At 41.6% G+C, this 26,770-nt stretch overlaps 1 protein-coding gene across 9 annotated transcripts in view; it reads right to left on the bottom strand.

Annotated features, from left to right (window-relative positions):
* caskin1 (CASK interacting protein 1) overlaps positions 1 to 26,770 on the bottom strand; it is a 157,326-nt gene that overhangs the window by 64,324 nt on the left and 66,232 nt on the right. For all 9 annotated transcript variants that reach the window (XM_033644418.2, XM_033644419.2, XM_033644421.2 and 6 more), the window contains exon 2: positions 3,067 to 3,118. In XM_033644418.2, coding sequence (XP_033500309.1) covers positions 3,067 to 3,118 — 52 coding nt within the window. The remainder of the gene's footprint in view (positions 1 to 3,066; positions 3,119 to 26,770) is intronic.

Genomic DNA, 26,770 nt, shown 5'->3' with positions numbered 1-26,770 from the left:
CTTGCTCTGTGCATTTCTATCATACACTTTATTTATGACTTATTCATACACAGTCGTGTGAGCATCGGCCAATACGGAGCACTTAATACTGTGGGAAGAATTAAAGGCCGAAGAGGCAATAACAGTAAACACACTAATTAGATTACACTGTTCAGTTTCACACAGAGTGGCGCTGAGAGGATTACTTTTGATCTTTATCCTCACAGAAACCACTTTATTCAGCACAGTTTGCAGTCTTTCAGCTCCGCTAAAATTACTCACAAGGGCTGGAGCTGTCGTGACTCATGGCTGCAGGAATTTGCATTTCTACCTTGTGTTGCTTCCTGATGCACCGTCATGTATCATGGATGAACACATACTGCAAATGAATGGAGAAAGTGAGGGCTGACACCAGCAGCTGGAACAGCGTCAGTGCTCCAGAAGCATTTAATGACACGTTTAATTTGGGATACACTTTCAGGCAGACTCACAAAGAGCAACATGAACTTCCAACTGTTATTTCCACCGTCTCAAAATCCCATTCACAAAAGATATTCCACGCATGAAGCTCAGCGTGAGCTCAATCAGGAAGTCTCTCTCTCTGCTACACTGTTAAAAAAATGCAATGGTCACAGTCTAACAGGAAGTCAGTGAAACTTCAGGGATATCAATGTGTCCATTTAGGAAGCACAAGTGATTGTGAATCAGTTTCAGCTGCTTTGGTGCAAATCAAAGTGACAACAGGTGCAATGGAGAGGCAAAAGCAAGACAACCGCCACAAAGGGAATGGTTTTACATGTGGTGTCCACAGACAGTTGCTCTCTCCTTATCCTTAAACTGAGGAGTGGTAAAATTAACCTATACTAGTCCATACCCATTGGAACAGCATACCATAACATGACTTAGTCATACCAAAAATTAGAAAAAAAAAACCAACAACATTGGTCCACAGGGGGAGCCACAGCGATCGGTCGCATTTTAGCCATTTTGAAGCATTTTTCTGTTGTTATAGCGCCACCCAATTGCCAATTAGAGTTAAATTTCTCCAGTCACCTTGAGGCGTCCTGTTCTACATATCTACCAAGTTTAGTAAAAATCCATATGGCGGTTAGGCCTAGATAAGAAATCAGCTCTCTAGCGCCCCCATTTTGTTTGATGGGGTCAATAATGGAGGGGTCCCCTCAGATTATGTGTGGTTATATGCCTACAAAGTTGCGTGGTGATGGGTGAAACCCTTGAGATGTTATACACCTTTATGTGATGAGCCACGCCCTCCGCAATATTCATTGCCTTATAGAAGCTCAGTTTTAGTAAGTTTTCCAACTTTTGCCAAGAGGGAACTTTAGATATTGGTCCCTAGATTATGTTCACCCAGTTTCATGCAGATCGCTCAAACTTCCTAGGAAGAGATCCATTTGAAGTGTTTTTCAAAAAATTCAAAATGGCGGAAAATCTATATAAGCGGAAGTTATGGGTTCTTGAGGCAAATGTGTTCCTCATGAGGAGAGGCATCTCTGTGCAAAGTTTCATGTCTCTACGACATACGGGGCATGAGATATGCCCATTCAAAGTTTGACATTTCAATGGGTTGCTATAGCGCCCCCCTTTGGCCAATTGATGTAATATTGCTTCATTGGCATCCTCCCATGACCCTCTACCACTGTGCCAAATTTCACATGGATTGACCAAGTCAGTGAGGAGAAAAACGTGGAACACACACACACACAGAGTTTTCATCATTATATAGTGAGATGTGGACGTGTGTAACTGGTCAGAAATATTCTCAACAGTTAATTGATTAAAGTTTAGTGGTTAACTGCGAGCACAGCCCAATCAGGAAGTGCACCTTGATGTTTGCTATTCAATTTCCAATCGGCAAGTGAGTCTATGAGACTTGTGTGTCTGAGGGAAAGAGTGAGTCAGTAAAATCACAGTGTGATCAGACAATTTGTGTCACCTTGGCGAGACACCTGCCGCGCTGCAGACCACAGCTTGAGACCAACAAAACTGGTGTTTTTTTAGTGAGTCATTGCTGCATTTCTAGCCAGGATTTTACCATCAATACCGGCTATTTTAGGCCAAATCACAATCCTTACCTTCCTGTTTTTGTGCCTAAACATAACAACATGTTGGCCATAATGTTGTCTGACCATAAGGAAACATAATGTTTTAACATATCCTCTGCATAATAACGTACAAAACGTGCCAAAATTTCTTGAGAATTTATCAGCAGTCAGGTAAAAGCCTCCTCTCTCTCCTCTCCTTATCCTCCTGACCGATTCTTCTCTTGTTTGGTCTTCTGCTAGTGTCCTTGTCACTATTGGTAGCATGAGGCCGTACCTGCAGCCCAATCAGGTAGTTCAGCTCCTCCAGGATACCAGGAGACCGGCCGTTACACCAGGAGAGCTGGACAGGGCCGTAGAAGGGCATCAACCCAGCAGCAGGACCGCTATCTGCTCCTTTGTGTGAGGAGGAACAGGAGGAGCACTGCCAGAGCCCTACACAATGACCTCCAGCAGGCTACTGGTGTGCATGTTTCTGACCACACTGTCAGAAACTTTGATTTGATATGTATGAAATGTAAAAATGTAACATATCTGTGGTTTGCAGAAACATAAAATGCCACACTCACTCATTCATTCTGTATTTGTCACCTATTTGTTTCTCATCAGCAGTAAACTTCATCCTAAAGGACATTATCTGATTTTACATTGTGAACCTGTTCTCCAGTTTGCCTGCAGGGCCTTTAAACCTTCAGTCACACAGCAACACCAGACTGTGAGGACGTGGCCGCAGTTCTCCATTTCATGTTTGTTTGTTTGTTTGAAGCAGTACGTCACGAACAAGTGCTGCTCACAGTCACGTAGACACATACTGCACACATGCAAGGCTTTTAATAACATTAATACTCTAAAACACACCATGCTGAACTTTAGCTGAGTGTTATCTGGGCTAATCCCTCTGCTTTTAATACTATCATGATAACACAGCTTTTATATGAATGGGACCAGGAGAGGAGTGGAGGAGAGGGTGGATGAAGAGGAGAAGATGAGGACAGAAGGGAAGGAGTAAGGGAGAGTCACTCACCCGTCTGTATCCTGGAAGTTGACATTCACTTTCTTTGCAGAACCGAGGAGCTCTGAAACACAAAGAAAGTGGAACGTTAAGATTTTGCAGCATGTAAGTGATAGTTGATGTTTTTGTATGTAACACAGCAATACAGGTGTTTTATCTAATGTTGACAGCATCATTCTATTCTATTGGAGGGGTATTTCTTTTATCTTCAAGCAAAAATAATAATAATTTTCACGCATTTGTTCCTCATTTGCCCAGAATAGAAGACTCATTATTATGAGTCATGTTGCGTCATATTTCCTTGAGTTCAGGCCCTCATGGAGATCATATCTGTCTCTCAGTGTGAGAGACCACATCACTCAGAGCATGCTCACTACTGTGCAGAATTCACAATCAAAACCAAGCCACAGAAAATTCAATAAAACCATACGAACTGTTCACCTAGCTTATACTGTAAATATTGGGACTGGGTGATTTAATGACTATTTATACAACAGTTAGTTCCGGCCCTGCAATCTGATTGGTCGAGAGACAGTAAAACTGTGATGATATTGGAGTACAACATCACGGTTATTTCACTGTGTATGTATCACTCCGCCTCACAGCTGATTGCAATCAACAATCAATCAGCGCTGCATCCCTGGAAAAGTATTTAAACAAACTTCCACCAGATGCAAATGCCTTTTACCTGAAGCCCAGGATGACAGCAGCTCATACAGACAATATCTGGTACACTAAAGCTCCGCTGGGAATAAACTCACTTGCACAGATGCTGCCGAAGATGTGTAAAGAGGCGGGGACAACAGCTATCTACACCAATCACAGCCTCAGGGCGACTGCCACTGTCAGAGTCGGGTCCTAAATATACCTTTTGTCTTGCCGGTCTGAGAGCTTGTTAAAAAGCTACTGGAAGCCATCCATGGAGAGCAGGAAACGACGGAGCAACATACTGTCAGATCAGAAGGCAGAGTCGGCTGTGCCTGTGAAGCAACAGTCCACCATGCAGTCACCAGAGACTTATTTCACCGGCTGCACAATTAATGGAAATATGCAGATAAATGTGTATAAAGAGTAAGTGCCTGGCGCACCATGTCTGCGTTACATAGCAACGGTGACAGCGGAGTCCTGAGGGAACTATTTTTGTTGGCGGAAGACAAATAAAATGCTTAAATTATCTATTTTGTCCTCATTTTTCAACATTTCTTAATCAGCCATGCTTATTTAACTGTTGAACTGTTGTATAAAAGCAATATCACACTCGAGCTCGTGATGTTGTACTCGTATATCGTCATGGCTGTGATTGTCTTTGACCGAATCACAGCCGTGACGATATACGAGTATAACATCACAAGCTCGAGTGTGATATTGTTTATAGAGATAGACCGATATGGATTTTTTAGGGCCGATGCCGATACTGATTTTTTTCCATCACCCTTAGCCGATGACCGATTATGGACTGCCGATTTTCTTGAGCCGATATTTGGGGCCGATACTGCTTTTGCTCCCTCAATTTACATCAAAAAAATGACACAATGATAACAAATATTACAGGTCTCAAGTTTAAAATAAGAAACATTTATTGAACAGCAAAAAATACTAAAACAAGATGGAAAGATGAGGTAGAACAGGTAGAATATTATTATTATTATTATTATTATACATTCAAATAAAAAAAGAGTTCAGTGCTCTTAAATCTTCCAGTAATGTCTTTATAAAATAAACAAATATTTAAGCTGAAGCATAAATAAAACAACAACTACTGTACACAGTAGGATTCAACAGCTTTGTTCAACTTAACCACATACTTTCAAATGAAAAAAAGTGCCAGGGAAAAATAAATCCGCGAACCCACACGCGTATCGGCCGATGCCGATACAAGTAAAAAACTCAAATATCGGCCCGATATATTGGCTGGCCGATCTATCGGTCTATCCTTAATTGTTTAAGTATGAAATATTAATATATTTTCAAGTACGGCTGCCCTCTAATAGTCGGCAAGATTTCATTGGTCCTATCATCTGAAACATAGAAGTAGCTACATGCCCATTAGCCCACAGCGTCATTAACAGGCGGCTCGCTCAGTGTGTGACGTGCACTTGGAGATAAAATACAGGCCTATATTAATGAAGGTTCATTAGTACGGTTTGCTTTGACTTGCAGCTGAAAACATGCAGCACATTTCATAGAAAATACCGAGACATATATCGTGTATTGCCAGTCAGCCTGTAAATACCAAGATATGAATTTTTTGCACGTCACCCAACGCCATGTCTGGACACACAAATCTGATCCGATCACATGCAAAGAACAGTGCAGACAGTTTGTCTCAAAGATCTGACTGGAGATATAAATGTGATTTGTCTTCAGTCTGAACGAAGCCTCAGTGTCTCTACAGCTTCTAGAGGAACTAAGGTCCAACATTTCCCCTCCAAACAATCGCACTGTCACGTACGAGTGTTCAGAGGTGTCTGCAAAGTGTCAGCAGACGCGACTGTAGAAATCCAATCGGAATCGTTCATTTTAAACCACCTCCACATGTGGTTTGGATCTCAGTTGAAGAGGAATTCAATTTTTTGCCATTTTTTTTTGCTGTCCAGACTTTTTAAAATCCATCTGGGTAAAATCAGAATGTGCCAAAAAAAAAAAAAAATGAATTCAGGCTGGCAGTCTGAACGAGGCCTTATTTACAGGTAGAGGAAGTCAGAACACAGCCTTCATCTACTTCTATTTTCTACCCTTTGTTTTTATGTCTAATGTCAGCTGATGATGCAGAACCGAGGCACAGCCAAGATGAGTCTGTGCTTTCTGTTTCTACACACACACACACACACACAGTCCCTCCAGGGTGCAGGAAACAGGACAGTCCCTCTATTGTAGAGGAGACAGCTCCCAGCGCCACTGGCAGAGGAACATTGATTTCCTAACAGGCTATTTCTGGCCGCTAAATGCAGGGATTCACTCACACACACACACACACACACACACACACACACACACAGATCGAGAGCTTTCAAAGCCACTATCTACATCCTCTGTCTGTGTGCTTCTTGCTGTGAGAGGGTGGAACACACTGGAACCTGATATGCATCCACTAACATGCATTAATACGAAGGTGTGGTGAAGTTTTGTGTCAACAGGAAGTAAAGTTCAGAGGTCAGAGAAATGTTCGAAGAGAGAAGAGAGACAAGGAGGGAACAAACAGAAGCTTTAAAGATCTTCGGCAGCGTCGATAAGCTCCATACAATGACTGGCTTCTTCCCAAATAACACGTGCACACACACTAGTCTTTGTTCGCAGAGCTCCACATGTGTCCAGCAGCCGTTAACCATGACCTTTTCACTCCATAATGTCATGAGACCGTCAGACGTGACCCCTGGTCATATGTTGCCCTGTTATGTGACAGGAAAATAGACACACCCACTGAAGAGGATGAAAATCCCCTCGTTTATTCTGATGGTGTCTTTGACCTCTGTGAGAAAAAACTTCACTCTGAGTGATTCTTGGATTCATTTTCTCTTTAGTTATTTCGGTGGGTGCACTTTGACTCACGCTGCCTCATCTGTATCATTCCTACATTTCCCAAAATGCCTTTTTAACAACAAGAAAATGTGCCTGAATGTGTTGGACTGGTTGCTTAGCTACGAGGAGCAGTTGCAATAGTAATCCTGACAGGATTACTGCTGCAGCAACATATCATCGAATGCACATGATGGTTACGTACGTGATACAGTGCTAACAGACTGAGGCTACAGCTGCAGGTCGCAGGCAAAAGGTCCTCATCATTTAATGATCTATGTGGACGACATGGAAATAAATGGAGTCTAAACTCACAGTAATAACTAACACATGATGGCTCATTAATTATTAATGATGTTTCTTTCAGACAGCGACTGCATAAGTAGGACAACCAGCAGTGGCACTTATATTTATCTGCTGCAACATGCAATATTACAACTGGAGGAGCAGAGTCCATTTGTTCAAACCAGCATAATAATAAGCTTCAAACAGTCCTGTGTGCAGTGTGTGTGTGTGCAGGGGAGAGTCAATACCTTCACTGTTCTCAGGGAGGGCTTCAACTAATGATTATTTTCATTGCTGACTGATCTCTCAGTTACTTTCTTGATTAATCAATAAGTTGTTTGTCTATAAAGTGCCAGAAAATGGTACAAAAAAAATTAAAGAGGCAATAGATAGCATCTTTTCCTAAATATATCATTATGAAAATAATGTGGGTTGCACAGGGCAGTGGCCACAGTAAAATGAGACTATCAGCGTTTACATAGGTTACTTAGTGGCTGTGCAATAAGCTTCTGCCACCGGTGCTGAAATTTTGCGGAAACAATCTGCTTTACAGCAGGAAATGCGTCACGTATTGTGAAACTGGTCAGTCAGCCAATCAGGGACTGGAGCTGGTCCTTATGAGGAGTTGGGCATGAGATAGTTGAGTCACGAGCACAATAACAGACGGACAAAGTTTGGAGACAAGTGAAAAACGGCCTAGCAAAAGAAAAGGAGCTCCTCTGTGTGAGGAGGCAAAGAAGAGCAAAAAGGAGAGTGATAAAAGAAGAGGAAAAACAAGAGTAAACCTCAGTCAGGCGTTCAAGAGATGGAGGGAGCTCCGTGACCAAAGAGGCTTCAAAACCCATGTCCAGCTAGCTTTCTTTCTAATGGATCAGTAAGTAACACGGCTAAATGTTAGCTAGACCAGAGAGGACTGTACTGTACTGGCTGCTAGTTCATTCCTAGCTGGCCAGCATCGCAAATCGCCGCAACCAGGGAGCGGGTAGCGATTGTTGGTCGGCTGACATCCTGGTTGCCATTCTACGGCAGCCCTTGGACAGTGATACCCCCCTCCCTTCCTTCTGTTCTCTTCTCACGGAGGCAGCTATCCACGGACATCGCCCAGCTAAGTTACGCCCAGCTAAGTGAACACTGGACTTTGTTTCCCATTCAATTTGAGCTCCAACCGGCCGCATGGTTTCCATACGGTAGCGTTTATTCTAGAATGGGGACTGTTTACATGTGCATATTGGTATAATTCCACTGTGTCTACTGTTGTTTGTACTGATACTGTACATATTGGTATCATTTACTGTGAGCTGTTTGTACTGGTACTGTGCATTCTGCTATAATTATTTGCATTACTATTTGTTTTTTCTTCAGATAAATCTGATAATTGTTGCTCGGTCTCTTTACTCATTTATTTAGTAGAGTGTCCACACACCTTCTCATTCTACATATACATAGAGGTATACTGGTGGCTTTACAGCCTACATTTTATTCATTATCTCTGATCCCCACGCTCAATTTGGTCGTTGTGACACTGCAACGCAACACCACTGACGCTAGGTGGCGCCAAGCTAAAAAAAAAAAAACAAATCCTATCTGTTGCCTCTTTAAGATTGGTGTTCCCCAAAGCCAAAGAGGACGTTCTCAAATGCCTTGTTTTGTCCACAACCCAAAATATTCAGTTTACTGTCACAGACGAGGAAAGAAACCAGATTATATTCACATTTAAGGAGCAAATATCAAAGAATTGTAACTTGTTTTTCCTCAAAAAATTACTCAAACTTCTTAATCATTGCAGCTCTGTTCTCAGCAAACTAATCAGGCTGAACACACACACATACACACACACACACACACCTGGTGTAAAAGGCAAACTGGGTGATAAATACCTCCCTTCAAAGGTTTTGCTATTGCATCAGATCGTCTACACTTCTGTGTACGTGTGCGTTGCTCGGAGATGCTGGACACAGTCGTAGACTGTCATAACAAACAGTGAAACCATGGTTATGATGAAGCCGGCCAGCTAAATAACACACACTTTAACACTCCACACCCACATATCTGCAGCCACATTGGATGGACACACACACACACGCATTTTGAGAATCATAAATACGTTCATGTCAAACCAGAAAATGCCATGCACACTTTAATGCACAGATAAAAATTACACACACACACTTTAAAACCATCTGTCTATCCCTCTCTGCTTCACACACAGCTGCTGTGACGTTGAACACTGCACTGACTGCAGGTCTATTGGAGTCACTGTCAAAGCGTCTGACAGCAGCCATATGTATTCCCAGTCTTCTAGCAGCCCAGACCTGCCTGCAGCGAGGACAGTATCTGCTGCAGCGTGAAGTCAAACTGAACTGAAAACAGAACAACACAACAACCATCACCGGCTGACAACCACACATTCAACAGTCAGTTTGGCTTTTAACAGTGGAACAGCGGAAATGTGAAAATAAAGTTTCCCACAGAGGCAGAGAGGCTTCTCTGAAAAGAGCTGGAGGCAAGTAATCTTTAAAAAACTGAGAAATAAAAATCTGGTATTATAAAGTCAATTAAAATTGCTGAACCTCTGGGGGTTCTCAGGGTTTGTTCTCAGTGTGTGTGAGTCAGGATGTTGGTGTACTGCCTTCGGTAACAAGATAAAGCAAAAAAAATTAGAATACAAACTGAAAAATGAAATATAAACAAGTGGGTTAAGACTGAGCAGGAGTCAGAGACGTGCACAGACATTTTAAGGGGCTGATGCTCGAACCTGAATATAGGGCACCCCTCCCCCTTCTCTCTCTTGCATGTAGCCTGTATGTTAAAGCCCAGACACACCAAACTTCAACGTCAGAGAACAGATGGTGGCCGTCTGTAACTGTCATCCAAAAAGGGAAACCGGGAGACTGTTTTGTGCTAGTTAGCCAAGAGATCACTGAACAAACAGATCAATAAACCAACAAACCAACGTCAAACAAGCCAACATACCAACAGATCAACAGACCAACAACCCAACTAACCAACAAACCAAACTGACAGACCAACAAACCAACAGACCAACTAGCTAACAACCCAACTAACCAACAACCCAACTAACCAACAAACCAACAGACCAACTAGCCAACAACCCAACTAACCAACTAACCAACAGACCAATGAACCAACAACCCAACAAACCAACTAACCAACAAACCAACAGACCAACTAGCCAACAACCCAACTAACCAAACCAATGGACCAACAAACTGACGGATCAACAAACCAACAACCCAACTAACCAACAAACCAACAACCCAACTAACCAACAAACCAACAGACCAACTAGCCAACAAACCAATGGACCAACAACCCAACTAACCAACAGACCAACAAACTGACGTACCAACAAACCAACAACCCAACAAACCAACAGACCAACAACCCAACTAACCAACAAACCAACAGACCAACAAACTGACAGACCAACAAACCAACAACCCAACAAACCAACAAACCAATAAACTAACAACCCAACTAGCCAACAAACCAACAGACCAACAACCCAACTAACCAACTAACCAACAGACCAACAAACTGATGTACCAACAAACCAACAACCCAACAAACCAACAGACCAACTAACCAACAAACCAACAGACCAACAACCCAATAAACTAACAACCCAACTAGCCAACAAACCAACAGACCAACAACCCAACTAACCAACAAACCAACAGACCAACAAACCAATAAACTAACAACCCAACTAGCCAACAAACCAACAGACCAACAACCCAACTAACCAACAAACCAACAGACCAACAAACCAACAACCCAACAAACCAATAAACTAACAACCCAATGACCCATCAAACCAACAACCAAACAAACCAACAAACCAACGGCCCAACAAACCAACAGACTAACAAACCAACAACCCCAAAAAAACAGCAAACCAACAACCCAACAAATCAACAACCTGAAAGACCAACAGACCAACAAACCAACACCTTCACTGCTGTACATGAAACCATGCTGCTAGCGAGGCTAAAAATTGCCCTCCTTGTCGAGACAAATTAAACAAACATCATGACATACTGTTGAGTAATGTTCTGTTCCTGGCTGGATGTTTAGTCATTTGCATTATTACAACATCTGTGTGATTTTAAATGAGGTTGTCTTACTCTCGGAACACTTCTCTTAGGCTCTTTAGATAAGTGACATTTCAACACCACCCTGCGTCCTGATGGGGTATTGATCGCTCCCCGTTAAAGTGTCCCAGTAAAGGTCAAAGGTCAGGAAGAGCCGAAGGGCATGTTGTTAATTGTCGTGTCTGTGAATGTTAGAAAAGGTTAGATATCCCAAACATGAGATAGAGGCAGTGGAGGTAGAAGAGACTACGTGGTTTTTACTGGGGGATTATTTGCAGTCTGCTGATTCTCTGTTTTCTTACCCCTGGCAAAAATGGGCTGATTTTATCCTCATGGGAGAGGAAAGAGAACAGTGTCACTGCTTTTCTTAATATGCTGCGCTGTTATATAATATCTGTCCTGGGGAAGACTGACTCTGTGTTACAGACGACTCTAAAACAAGGGAGTTTGTTTTGTTCTACCACATGAAATACATTTAAGGAGGGGAAATGAAAGGAAAAGAACATTGCTCGGCCCCGTTAGCTTATAGCCTTAGCTCTCAATCTCTTTTCCCTTCCTCCCTCCCTGGCAGTGAGGATGGAAAATCGTGCACTGGACTCTGGAGTGTTCTCTGAATGTAGACCTGTTGTCTTGGCCCTGATCGATCTGTCCCAGTTTCCCCTCCTCTGACTATTTCCTTCATCTCCCAAACCCTCTCTCTTCGTTTATTCCTCTCTTCTTGTGCCATCCTTCCCTCCGGGTCCACAGATGAGAAAGGTGATAGCACTTCTTCTCTCTCATGCAATCGTTTTCCTCTCTGTTCTTCCGTCGTAGCATTTAAATTACATTGGCAGGCACTGAAGCCGGGCCTGTCTTCATGCATTTATTCTGCATTATGAAGGTAGAGCCTTTAGTCTTGAACGTTACCCAGCAGAATTAAATCAGGAATGCTGCAGAACTGCACTCTCATGTCGGTTCAGAAGTTTAAACTCTTCAACAAAATGATCCTTAACTGAACTTTGTTTTTTTTTTCTTTTGTCTTTTAACCTTAGTAATCCTCTTCTTATTTTGTGCTTAGGCAAACTTGGGCGATTGAGAGCACCCACCGAGGTATCGTATAGTGAGGAGAGGACAATGAAGAAGGTAACGAAATAGACACATTGTCAAAGCGACTACTTGTTACAGTAATAATATTTTTTCCAGTAAAGAGTAGTGTGGCTCATTACTAATAAAATTTCAATAATAATAATAATATTACAGCTATCCCAAAACCAAACAACTCGTTACAATATTACGTTTGTTATCACATCACTGTTCACTTAAATTACAACAATCACATCAGCAAACTCATTTTCGTAATCGTCGCACTGCACGGACACATCCTCAAACCTCAAACAATCCAGGAAATACACCGTACCAACAATGAGCCCTCTTTGGCCGTGGAGGTTGGCTGCAGCTGTACACTGCCTAAACAACCAAAACCGGATTTTATTCGTGAACAGCTGCAGCTACAAAGAAGTAATGAAGCTCCTGGTTGGATATGTTGTGGATGAAATGTTGCCCCATGAATGACTCTCCATCTTTCAAACAGAGCCTTTGGAAAAGCAAAAGAATTCTCGAGTTATGGCCAAAAACATATTCTGTGAGGTCACACTGACCTCGAGCTTTGACAAAAATTTCTAATGAGCTCATTCTTCAGTTCACGTGAATATTTGTGCCAAATTTGAAGAAATTCCCTTGAGGCGTTCTTGAGATATCGTATTTAACATGTATGGGTAACAAGGATCCTTCCAGAGTGATGAATGGACAACCCGAAAACATATTGACTCCAGCCACTGCTTTCACCATCATAGAGGCATTAAAACTTCTAAACCAAAATCTTCACAACCAGACATGGTCCAAAAGGAACATGAAATCATGGAGAAACATTGTAGGGCTGTACCTGACTCAGAGTTATGTCAACTGAATTAGATTCGGCCATTTAATATGAATATTTGACAAGTCCTGTTTTTTTTTTTTGTTGTTGTCATATAAAGATTTGAAGGTTGAACGGGCTCAGCAGAACATTCATATCATATAATAAACAAACTAATAGTGCTAAGGACGGATTGCAAATGTGCAACAACATTTTTTTGCCGACACTAGCTATCAAACAAAAGACACAATGTATCATATGGTAGGAAAAGGAGTTGTGCAAATCTGCAGGAAAGCCCAATCAGTGTTTTTTCAGCATTGGCAGTATAAAAACAAAATCGGGGAGTGCAGCAAAATGCCGCCTACCTACTTTTGTTTATACAGAATGTGCCTTTTTCGGGGCAATGGGGGGCGTGAGCAAGTAACAAAACGTGTAGCTCAGCGTGTGACGTAAACAGTGACGTGGGAGGGAAGCCGCGGCTGGTCAGTCCTTCAGTGATTCTCTCATAAGTCGGCCCGTTCTTCACCGTCCCCGTCATCTGACGGTTAATGGCCGCTTCGTTTGCGAGGGCAAGGAGGGCGCGCAATTCCTTGTCTCCCCAGTTGCTCATCTTTACAGTGTCTGTCAGGTTTGTGTTTCCCTCTTGCTACTAGCTGCTCGCTAATTCCTGCTATCAGCTGTTTCCTGTTTATCCACCGCCAGTGGCTCGCACGTGCAGCGTCATCAACAGCTCCTCCCACAAGTCATCAACAGCCCCTCCCGTTGCGGAAGGCCGCCTCTGTCCATTTAAACTAAAAGGGTTCCTCCAATATGTCTACCCTACGAGGCGGAAAACTGCGCACCTCGGATCAACTCGCCAATCCGGCTCTGTGTGTCTAAACGCTCGCAGCTTGCCGGCAAAACGGCTCAACATTCGTCGAAAATCTGGCAGTGTAAAAGGGGCTATACTGAGTATGTGCTAGCTGTCAATTCACCACTTTCACGCAGAAGAGAGAAGATAATGTTATCTCGGAACCTTACGATTGAGAGTTTCTCCATCTTCTGTGCCACTGCATCATGTCAGTAGTGGTCTGTACCAAATAGTAGCGTGAAAGTCAAGTGCGTTCACTCTGCAGCAAAATCTGGGACCAAAACCTCCCCGGAAGTACACTGCACAGCACACTGACTAGCAGAAAGAAAAACTCTCAACTTGAAGCAATCAAAGTCGACTGAGGGGTCTCCAACTGACAATTTCAATCTCTACATTTGAAAGGGCAGCCCTAAGACGTTAGCAACCTCGATTACATTTACGTTTCCCTGACGTTAGCATGTGGCATGTAGCCGGGTAATGACTGAGATGGAGAATAGCGGCACTTTCTAACATGAAAAATCACCAATGAAAACTTCTAAACCAAAAACTGTTCTAGTGGGAATCTGAAATCTGCAACCAAGATTACAGGTTTCACTGACATTAGCATGTAGCTACATGTAGCAGTGTATGTAATGTAAGCACTTGCAGCAGTGTGCCTGGAACAGATGACCATATAAAGAAAACCATCACACGCTGACGTCAGCTTGAAGTCGAAGGTTTTTGCTCAGAGGGAGGAAACACTTTTACATATCTTTACCTTGTTATTTGAAACTTTGGCCACGTTTAATGTGAACAGTTGACAATGTGACATTATATAAATGACAGAAAATAAGGAACAGCACTTTAGAAGGTCAGCTGCCTTGTTGCTTGTTTAAATGTACCAATCCAAGCATGTCCTTGGCGTGAGTGTGTGTAAATGTTTGTTTTGACAGATAAGCTTTTCAACCAGTTACATGGAGAGGTGACAATAACTCCTCCCACTTCACAACGTCATAAACACATGTGTAAAACACACAGACACACAACACAATCAGCTGATTTAGATCCAGTTAAGATACAGAAAGCCGCCTCTCTCCATCATGTCTGTGTGCTCCTGTGTGTGTGTGTGTGTGTGTGGGCTGAACGCTAATTTTGGATTCGACGCACTCATGACCTCCCTCTTCATTTTGTGACATCATAACAGGACGGGGCCGCCCCCGTGTCATCAAATAAGGACAGAAGCTCTGTGAGAGACATCATATAAGGACAGAGTGGGTACGAGTGGGAGCTCTGCCAACCTCATCCTCTGACTGCCAGATGTACACGTACACACACACACACACAGTAAATCTGCCTACACACACATTAACGCAAAGTGCTGCATCATGAATGTACACATACACACACACACACACACACACACACACACAGACACACACACAGTGATTTGTGAACAAGTGCAAAACTCTGATGTCTCAGTAAAAATAATTAGCATTAATAATTCATCTGCATATAAATACTATCGGACAGATGAACTCTGTGTGTGTGTGTGTGTGTGTGTGTGTCAGCATGGTAACTGCAGGAGCTGTTTGATCCTCTTTGACCCTCTCTGCTTCCTCCCTCCTCATCAACGCTTCCAGGACTGAATTTCCTGAGCAGGTAGCACACACACGCCATCTGCTCACAGTTCACACACACACACTGACGCACACAACACAATTAGAGCTATACACACAATAACTCACACATATCACCGTGCACACACATGCCACGATGTTAACATGTCCACACCCTCTCCTTTTCTTTCATGATTCATTTGCACGACTGGATAAATGAGGCCAACCGATGAGGAAACGTGTCGCTTTACGACGTGTTAAACCCCTTCAAACGCTCCTCTGTGCTCTCGGTAACAGATGCGAGCCAGTGATCATAAAACATGCAAAAATTGGGTTGATACTGGAACTAAATGTGCCGCCAAACAGTGAGTCCAGCCAGGAATGGCGTAGCGTCGGCGGGAATTTGGGGGTAATTTCGGTGTTAGTTCCACATCTGTTGCTGTTTCCATCCAAGTAACTAACGCTCGGATGGAAACAGGTCAGACTGCTCAGCACAAAGCCCTGGGAATTAACACAGAACTTAAACCATGATGTATTTTAATACTGGACTGGACACTATAATGTGATTTGTGATGTGTGTCAGATTTAGGGGGATAAATATCGTCAGAAATGGAATATAATATAATAAGTATGTTTTCTTTCGTGCTTAAAGGGATAGTGCACCCAAAAATGAAAATTCAGCCATTATCTCCTCACCCATATGCCGAGGGAGGCTCAGGTGAAGTTTTAGAGTCCTCACATCACTTGCAGAGATCCAAGGGGAGAGGAGGTAGCAACACAACTCCACCTAATGGAGGCTGACGGCGCCCCAGATTCAAACGTCCAAAAACACATAATTGAAACCACAAAATATCTCCGTACTGCTCGTCCGTAGTGATCCAAGTGTCCTGAAGCCCCGACATAAAAAGTTGTTTGGAAAAACGTCATTTGAACTCTGTTTTTAGCCTCATTGTAGCCTGTAGCTCTGACTGCCTCTCTGGGCACCGCGCTCACGTGTGTGCACTTGCGTATGGAGATATTTAGAGTAGATAGATGGCTGACTTTTTGTTTTTGGGTGCACTATCCCTTTAATCACCTGATAATAAGAATGACTGTGTCTTTGTTACCTTAGAATGAGACGTTTACATCTACATAAGGAGCAGGTCCTCGTCTACAGAGATGTAGACAATAATATATCGATCGCTTCTGTTGTACTTTGATGGCTTTTTTTAACCTCCCAAGCGGCAGAGCTCCAGAGACGCTAATGTGGGTCGACACGCAGTCGGTCCACCACTTTGGTCCAGAAATATCTCAACAACTGTTGGAGAGACTGAACATTTTGTGCAGATGTTCACCATACACTTTGTTTTCTGAGCATTTAATTGATTTTAAATGTTCAGAAAACAAAGTTCATGGTCTTCTCAAAAGCTCACTCACACACGTCTGACAGTAACTCCATTAAAAGAGTGACCTCATACAAGCACCTGGGTATATGGACAGATGACAAGCTTTCATTTAATGCACATATTGCTACTCTAGTTAGGAACATAATAAGTAAGTAAATATAAAAATAATCAGTATGTTTTCTTTAGTCATGTTATTGTTCCCTCAGAATGAGTCGTTAGAGAGAGCGGGTCGTCGTCTACAGAGATCGCCGTGTTTCTACAGTAGCCCAGAACACTAAAAATCAAACACTGGTTCAAGAGAAGGACTTTTACATTTTCATGTTTTTGTGTCAGCCACTGCTGTAAGAAGCCCATCTACGACAAGCAGCATCAGAAAAACACTGATTTCTTTATCGTGAAACTGCTTCATTCAGTGTTTGTGTTTATCCCGCTTTAAATCACTGGCTTCATTTGTTTTGGAGAGAAACTCTGCAGATGATTCAGCCTCACTGCCAGATGCCACTAAATCCCTCTAAATCTTACAGACTGGACTTCTAATATTTTGTTTAATCGACTATGTCTTTTATTCTGAAAATAATTTTATATCATTAAACAATTATTTCAATTTTTTTTATATTACCTTATTTTTATTCTAAAAATAATTTTATTATATTATTAAACAATTATTTTAATCTTTTTAACTTTATTTATTTATTAAACAATTCTTTCATTTATTCTTATTTTATTTTTATTTTCTTTATTCAGAAAATAATTTTATTATATAATTTAAAAAATCAATCAATCAATAAAAATTATTTCATTTTATTTATTCATTAATTTTTCAATTCAGAAAATAATTTTATAATATTATCAAACAATATTTAAATTATTTTTATTTTATTTTTTAATTCTGAAATATTATTAAACAATTATTTCAATCATTTTTATTTTATTGTATCTATTATTTATTTTAACTTTATTATATTATTATATTTATAAACAATTCTGTCAGTTATTCTTATTTTATTTCTATTTTTTTATTCTGAAAATTATTTTATTATATAATTAAACAATTCAATTATTATTTTATTTTTTATTTCTATCATGAAGATAGTTTTATGACATTATTGAATAATTATTTTAATTAGTTTTTATCTTTTTCTATTATGAAAATAATTTTATCATATTATTAAACTATTAAACTAGCAGAAACAGTATCTGCTCAGAAATTTTTCCCTAGGACTAATGTAGTGGATTACGCCTCCTCTACAGACTAATAAGAACAATACCAGTTTATTCCACCCTGACAGGAACAACAAAACTAAGTGGTGAGTGAAGAAAATGCCGATCCAGCCCAGTTTGCACACACAGATCTTATCCAGTCACATATGTGAAAACACCTGTGCGGATTCATTATGGTCGTGTAGAGGCAACACAGCCACTATAACATACCAATTTTAGAGCAACTAAACCCTCCACCAAACCCCGCTGGTCGTAGAATATGTGCTGCACCTGCTGTGAACACACTCACACACTTGCACATGCGCACACAAAACCACACACAGCACAAACACACAAACTGAATTACTTCACTCTTTTGTTGCCTGCTGCAGCAGAACTCTGTGAAAATACTGATTTCATGATGTTGCTGCAACACCTCAGCCTGCAGCCCAACTCTCTGTTTCCCTGCCTACACACACACACACACACACACACACACACACACACACACAACCAGGGAACACTGGGTTGCATAGAGGCGGTTGCTAGGCAACAAGCATCCTCTAGCTCTCCCTATACATGGAGAAGTGTGCTGTAGATACACCTAAAGCACGGGGATCCAGAATCACACACACACACACACACACACACACACATAGAAAGACAGTGGCGTAATGAGAGCGGTGTGAGAGTGTGACATCCTCATTTCCAGACTGTGAAGCAGCATCTGCCTCCTCCAGAGAGACTCCGAGTGAACAAATGTGACTTCATGGAGACTCCTGTGCTCAGACGTTCAGCTGACGCCCGTCCCCAGATCAGCCGAGCTCCATGCAGTCAAACAGCTCCAGTTCATTACCACAGTTAACTCATTAATTACTGTAAGTATAGACTGCCTCTCCTCACCGCCGACCCGTACGGGATGCGGGCAGTAAACGCACTAATTGTGTAAATCAAAGCAAAGCAAAAGGGAGCACTAAGCCATTAAAGCAGAAGGCAGCGCAGCTTTAATCAGAGCCGGGGAAACAAAACACAAACACATTATCGTAGCGAGGCACCGGGGAGAAACAGCAGCATTCATGTTACAAATGAGTGATTCTAATTTGGTTTTTTTTGTTGTTGTTGTGGATTATTTTACTTGAATGCTGCTGACGGAAAAAAACTTGTCATAATTGTGCATTGATTTGTAGAGTGTCGAAAACTTGGCCCTCCTGCAGAGTAATTAGATGATGTATAATACAGTACAGTGCACAGCTGCTTGGATCTCATTCATCAAACAGCAGTGACAAACTGGCTCAGACAGTATTTGCAAAGTAATATGCATCATAAATTAAAAATGTCTGGGATACAGACGGAGAGGGCTGATATATGACATGACACACGTGTATGTCACGCAATTATGTTGTCTCTTTTCAGCCCAGTCACCAGAGGAAAATGTTGCCACTGTACGTTTCTGCAAACCACAAATACATTTGTACATTTCATGCATGTGTGTCTGAGATGACGTAGTATTTGAGCTGACTTTCTCAGTGGATTGTGTGACACTATGGTGAAACACCTGCTCAGGTGCAGACCATGGTCAAGACCAGCAAACAAAACTGGTTGTTTTTAGTGGGTCATTGCTGCATTTCCAGCAGCTTTTTAGCAACGAAATGTGGGTTCTTTTTAATGAGCCATCGCTGTGTTTGTACTGCGGACAGAGCCACAAATAGCATTTTATTTCACAGAGACATCGCTGTGTTTCCTGCCTAGATTGTGCCACTAAAAGTGGTTGTGTTTTAGCACCAGATCACTGTGTTTCCTGCCTGAATATTGGCATGAAAAGCAGCTGATTTTTACAGAGACTACGCTGTGTTTCCAGCAGGGATAGTACTACAAGATGTGGTTGCTTCATTTCCTGCTATAATAGTGGCATAAAAAGTTTTGTCTGTTTTTGACATAAACATTGCTGAGTTCCCTGACGGGATAGTGCCAAGGAGAGCGGCCGTTGCTGTGTTTACAGCAGTCATATTGTCGCAAAAAGTGGTTGCTTTTTACCAAGATATTGCAGCTTTTCCTGCTGGGAGAGAAGCATGGAAATTGGTTATTTTTTACAGAGACTATGCTGTGTTTCCAGCCGGGATTGTGCCAAGGAGAGTGATTGCTTTTTACCAACACATTGCTGCATTTCCAGCAGGGATAGTGCTGCAAGAAGGAGTTGCTTTTTACCAAGACATTACTGCATTTCTTGCCGAGATAGTGGCATGAAAGTGGCTGTTATTTGCAGAGTATGCTGTGATCCCAGCCGAGATTGAGCTAAGGAGAGTGGTTGTTTTTTACGAACACATCCCTGTGTTTCCAGCAGGGAAAGTGCTGCAAAGATTGATTGCTTTTTACCGACATATTGCTGCGTTTCTTGATGGGATAGTGCCGTGAAAAGTGGCTGTTTTTCACAAACACTATGTTGTGTTTTCAGCCAGGGTGGTGCCCAGGAGAGCATTTTTTATACCAACACTTCGTCGTGGGGATAGTTCCACAAAAAGTGGTTGCTTTTTTTTTTACAAAGATATTGCTGTATTTCCTGACAGGATAGTATCACAAAAAAAGCAGTAGTTTATATCGAGACATTGTCGCCTTTTCTGATAGAACTGTGCCCCCAAAAATGTGTATTTTAAGCCCCTTTTCATAACTATAATCAAGTTGTTTTTATGCCTAAACATAACCACATGTTAATCACAGCGCTGTTGAAACCTAAAGAAGCATAAAGCTTCAGTGTATCCGCTTCATATTAACATAAAAATGTAATGTATGCAGGGTTTGCAGAAACGTACAATGGCGACATTTACTTTTTTCCTTTTTGTTAAGATTTTTTTAAGTATATCATTAAAATATAAAACATGTCGCCCAACTGACCTTTGAAAATGACCAAAAATTATTTTGAGCCTTGAAGTTCAATTGTGAACTTCAAACTTTGTCATCTCACAAAACAAATCTTCACTCAAGATTCACTTACTGATCTTTTACTGGAGTCTTCTTTAACCCCATCTACTAATACAGACAGTGACATTTAAATTCGAATTCACTCATTTGGCAAAAACTTTTGTCCAAAGCGACGTACAATCCAAGCTACAGTAGATCGAGGAGACATCGAAGGTAAGATGTGGTTAACAGCTTGATCTTGATATCTTGATTTTTTGGTTACAATTTGGTTCAATCAGTCAGATTTAGGAAAAGATTACACATTTTATTTCTACATTTTTATCTAATTTTTGTTTTGCTATCAACTAATGTAGGAAAAGAAATAACAAAAATCTAAGTTTAATAAGTACAGAAGCGTATTGCATTCACTTGACAAATAAAAAAAAAAAATCTGTTTTATTGAGTTTGAATTTTTTCTGTTTTTCGTGGTATTTCTTTTTTGTTTTTTTTAGTTAAGGGAGCAATAGAACAACAGATGTGTTCATTCCTTTCTTGAGAGCTCGATATAATGGAAGCTTGTTTAGTTTAATCCAGTTTTACTTAGTTTTGGGTTTGAGACACTGGGAGATACTCTTGTCTTTAAGTCATACAGATGGTGTTATCATTAGTTTGTCGACTTTACGCAGGCACCTTATCCCAGTGTCTCAAACCCAAAACAAAGTAAAACTGGATTAAACTAAACAAGCGGGTCATGTTTGCTTCTATTATATCCAGCTCTCAAGAAAGGAATGAAAGCGTCTGTTGTTCTATTGCTCTCTTAACTCAGAAAAAAATACCCTGAAAAACAGAAAAAATTACCCCAAAAACCACAAAAAAAAACCACACGAACAACAGAAAAAATTACCCCGAAACCCAAAAAAAATACCACGAAAAAGAGAAAAAATTACACCGAAACCCAAAAAAAAATTACCACGAAAAAGAGAAAAAATTACCCCGAAAACCAAAAAAAAATTACCACGAAAAACAGAAAAAAATTACCCCAAAAAACAAAAAAAAAATACCACGAAAAACAGAAAAAATTACCCCAAAAACCAAAAAAAAAATTACCACGAAAAACAGAAAAAATTACCCCGAAAACCAAAAAAAATACCACAAAAAACAGAAAAAATTACCCCGAAAACCAAAAAAAAAAACCCCACGAAAAACAGAAAAAATGACCCTGAAAAACAAAAAAAAATTACCATGAAAAACAGAAAAAATTACCCCAAAAACCAAAAAAATACCACGAAAAACAGAAAAAACTACCCCAAAAACCAAAAAAAAAAATTACCACGAAAAACAGAAAAAATTACCCCAAAAACCATAAAAAAACCCCACGAAAAACAGAAAAAAATTACCCTGAAAACAAAAAAACCCCACGAAAAACAGAAAAAAATTACCCTGAAAACAAAAAAAATACCACGAAAAACAGAAAAAAATTACCCCGAAAACCAAAAAAAAAATTACCACTAAAACCAGAAAAAATTACCCCGAAAACCAAAAAAAAAAAAACAACCCATGAAAAACAGAAAAAAATTACCCCACAAAACAAAAAAATACCCTGAAAAACAAAAAAATACAACGAAAAACAGATTTTTTTCTTTTGTCAAGTGAATGCAATACGCTTCCGTAAATAAGACTATTAATAAATTAAAAAACTTTTATGTTTCAAAGACATCAAAAAATGACCTTAATTGAAGACATTTTTTAAAGAATAAATAAACTAGAGATTAGAACCAGATTAGATTAACACAGATTACAGTCGATGACCGCTCTTAACCATCTCTCTCTCTTTCTCGCTAAATAATTGACCCTCGAGCATCCCCGTCACTCTGAGTGCCGCCATGGGCAATTTCATTGATTGACAGCTGCGTTATGGGAAAACAACAGCCAATAATTACACGCTGTCAGACCGGGCGACGTCACATGATGGATGCGTGGCAACACATAAACACAGAAACGGAACCACACGTGCGTGCAGTGTTGAACGTGTAAATAAGACGACATCACAAACACATGTACAGGCAAAGAGAAAGAGTGCACGCAGCCAGAACACACACAACATGCACTGACACACACACACACACACACACACACATACACACAGATGGGCATTGTTCAGAGTGTGCCAGAGGAAGTCAGAGGTGCAGCCAGCTGAATTCATTTACTATAAATACACACGTCACATCCTCGCTCACACACAAACCAGCTCCTCTGTGCGCTCCTCCGCACACACGTGTGATCCTGACGCTTCTGTTTCTGCAGCCTCGGAGAGGAGGAGCGGTGCTGGTTTTAATTTTCTGTACGATATGAATTTTTCATATTGTTTCACCGGTGTGTCGCTGAAACAAGTGCTGAAACTCTTCAGGAGGCAGCGAAGAGTGTTGGTACTGTAATGTCATGATGCTGGTCTGTAAACACGACATCTCTTACACGTCTCTCCGTCCAGGGAGAGGGAAATCTTTCTCACGTGCTCCTCCTGAGGTTTCTACCATTTGTTTCCCATACATTTTTTAATGGGGGGTGTTTCCTGATACGCTGTGAGGGTCCAAGGACACAGGGCATCGTCCCATGCCTAATATCGCGCTCACAAAAATGAGACAGCCGGACAACCCGAAAAAATAATGCCTCTGGCCACAGCTGTCGTTGATGTGGAAGCATAAAAACACAGGATGGAGGAAGATGGACGTGTGTGTGTGTGTGTGTGTGTGTGTGTGTGTGTGTGTGTGTAATAAACGGACCCCTACATGAAGCCAACACACCAACCCTCTTTCTTCTGTTACCTGATCAATTACCCCTGTTTCCTCTCCTCCATATGTTCTTCTCTCTCTGATTTCCCTCCTCTTCCTCCCCTCTCTTTTTACATCCTCCCCCACAACCGCTCCCCCCTCCTCACCTTCCTCCCCTCCATCTCTGCTCGTCTGAGTCATAAAAACACTTCTCTGTTCCTTCGCATCTCTCACCGATACAGACAAAAGCACTGAAGTTTCAACTGCCATATACAGATGTAATGTTCGTCCACATACTTTTGTCCATATTGTGTTAGTGGCGTTTTCTCTACTCTTCATCTCTTTTCCTTCTTCCCCATGTTTCCCTATACAAACAGGTGGTGGGTGTATGTAGTGACAGTATGCAGATAAATCCTGCCCCCTGACCTCTGCGTGCATCACACACCAGCACGGGAAAAATGCAATAAAATCATTTCATGGAATTACACAAGAAAAAAACATATACAACAAACATCCAACAGCCCAGCATCCTGTAGGACTGTTTTATAAAAAGACGGAGAGAGTAATGTATCACATGTGTCACTGTGTACATGATACAACACATCTTTGTCCGTTCCGTCATTAATAATTCAGCAATAATTTATCGATCGCTTCTGTTGTACTTTGATGGCTTTTTTTAACCTCCCGAGCGGCAGAGCTCCAGAGACGCTAATGTGGGTCGGCACGCAGGCGGTCCACCACTTTGGTCCAGAAATATCTCAACAACTGTCGGAGGGTTTGAACATTTTGTGCATTCCCAAAAACTTCAACTGTATCATTGCCATTGTGAGCAATATAGCATGTTGACATTAGTGTTTATCTTAAAGGTCCAGTGTGCAGGATTTAAGGTGCGGACACACCAAACCGACATCAAAGATCTAGCAGCGACGAAAGCCAACTGTTGTGTCGTCTACGTCGCCTCACGTCGCCCTGTGTCAGTTGCATTTGAACACACTACACGGACTACATCCGACGGCCAAGTAGCACGTACGTTCTGCGCCTGCGTGAGAGAGAGCGGAGTGACAGAGTGGTACATCCTGTCAGCCGAGGGGTTTCCTATCTGTGCAGCCGAGCACCGCAGCACCTCCACGGACTATTACATCCAGACGGTCCCGGTGTTTCCTCCTCAGGCTCCACTTCACTCAGCTGCCCGATAAACCCGCTGCTTCTTCCCACTTTAACCTGAATAACAAACCAGGGCTCGGTGCTCCGGTTGGATCCAAACGGAGAGCCGGGGCTAGCTCAGAGACTAGCGGAGGCTAACTGGCTGTGCTTCCCTCCGGTCATGCTGCGGCTAACGCTCCGCTAGCCGCTCCCAGCTAGCTCCGGTTTGTTATTCAGGTTAAAGTGTGAAGAAGCAGCGGGTCTGTGGGGCAGCTGAGTGAAGTGGAGCCTGAGGAGGAAGCACCGGTTAGCCCCGGTTTCACTACAGGCAGATTCACTCGCTACAGGGGCGAGGAAATAAAACCTGAACAGCCAATCAGAGTGATCTCTCTCACCGACAAGCTCCGCCAGCGATTCAACATGCTCAATCGGCCGAAAAGCCGCCAACACCGAAGGGCCGACAGTGCGGGACACACTGCAAAAACTAGGGCGACAGACGCTCACTGATGGCCCGACTTTGGTCGACGGCTTTCTAGATTGCACATATAAATACAAATGTTTTACCTTTTCTCAATATGGCGATGCTACACATCGTTAGCGCAGTTAATTTTATTTTACTGAAACCATGAGCACCATAGAAGACTGTAAATCATTTAGATTTACCGGTATGACAAAAGAACATTGTCAGAATATGTGTCCATTCCTCCATTATCCAGTAAGTTACTCATATTCCTTTAGTCCATAAGGGTCCACTGATCAAAAGTGTTTTTCATAAAAATTAATCAAAGTTATAAATATTGTTTTATCAGGATAAAGTGGTGCTGTTATGTGTCAGTATGCTGGGTGCCATTATCCCTGAGTGCTGTGAAACAAGCGTCACAACATAACACATAATTGATGTAGTAATATTCATACTGATTCAGATAAACAATTTGTATTTCTCATCTTTGCTGAGCAACAATTTTGTGTAAAAGGAATTAAAGGCCCATTGAGTTCAGTGATTTAAGCAAGCAATAGCCCGGGCTACTAATTGAAATTTTATGGTAAAATAATAAGTATGTTTTCTTCAGTGTATAATCACCTGAACGTGTTTTTGTTACCTTAGAATCAGCTGTTAATATCTTCATAGGGAGCGGGTCCTTGTCTACAGACATCGCCATGTTTCTACAGTAGCCAAGAACGGACAAACCAAACACTAGCTCTAGATCGGGCTATTTGTGTTCGCGTTTTTTTGCGTTGACCACTGTAGTTAGAAACCCACCTGCATCAACCAGCACTGAAAACACAACAATTTGTAAAATGAAACTTCTTTATTCACCTGGTCCGTTTGTTTTGGAGAGGAAAAGACCTCTGAGGGTAATTCAGCTCTGGGTAAAAACCTCCTGAACGCTGACAGAATTCAAACCATGAAGTTTCAGCAGGTTGCGATCTGCAGTCCTCACCTTTATACGCCACTAAATCCCCCTAAATCTCACACACTGAACCTTTAAAGCACCCCTGTGCTTACATACAGCCTCACACAGCCGATAACACAACTGTGGACTCTTAGCTTTGTTTCACTCAGGTGAGGATGACTGCATCGCGCATCATAAATGATAGAAACATCAACAAATGTCTCTGAAAAACTCCCATCTAAACAATTAGTTACAGTTACAAGTGTAAACCAGTGTAGATACCAAAGAAAAAATGTTCCTCTGGCTTTCCACCATGACAACAGTTAGTAAGGAATGACTTGCACATATTCAGGTTATGTATGAATCTGAAGTTACATCTTAACACTGGGAATAAACTTGAGTTACAGAAGGACTCCTGGCTGAGCGAGGTTTAAACACGGAGCCGGTGCAACAGCAGGTTCAGGATAAATGAGACATTTCTGTGCACGAGTGAGCACAACAGTTGTTTGTGAGCACAACAGTTGGCAAAGTGCTCAGGACAGGATGATGGTGGTGATTAGCTCCATATTTGCTCAGCTGCACACACACACACACACACACACACTGCCAGGTAAACAGGAAGTGGGGTGATTGAATTAGAGAGACCTTTCCAAGCGGATACATCTGAGAGACGAGG

The sequence above is a fragment of the Epinephelus lanceolatus genome, chromosome 18, assembly GCF_041903045.1.
Source record: "Epinephelus lanceolatus isolate andai-2023 chromosome 18, ASM4190304v1, whole genome shotgun sequence".
In the NCBI taxonomy this organism is placed as follows: domain Eukaryota; kingdom Metazoa; phylum Chordata; class Actinopteri; order Perciformes; family Serranidae; genus Epinephelus; species Epinephelus lanceolatus.
The sequence above is the reverse complement of the archived record's forward strand: the minus strand, read 5'-3'. Positions and strand labels throughout refer to the sequence as shown.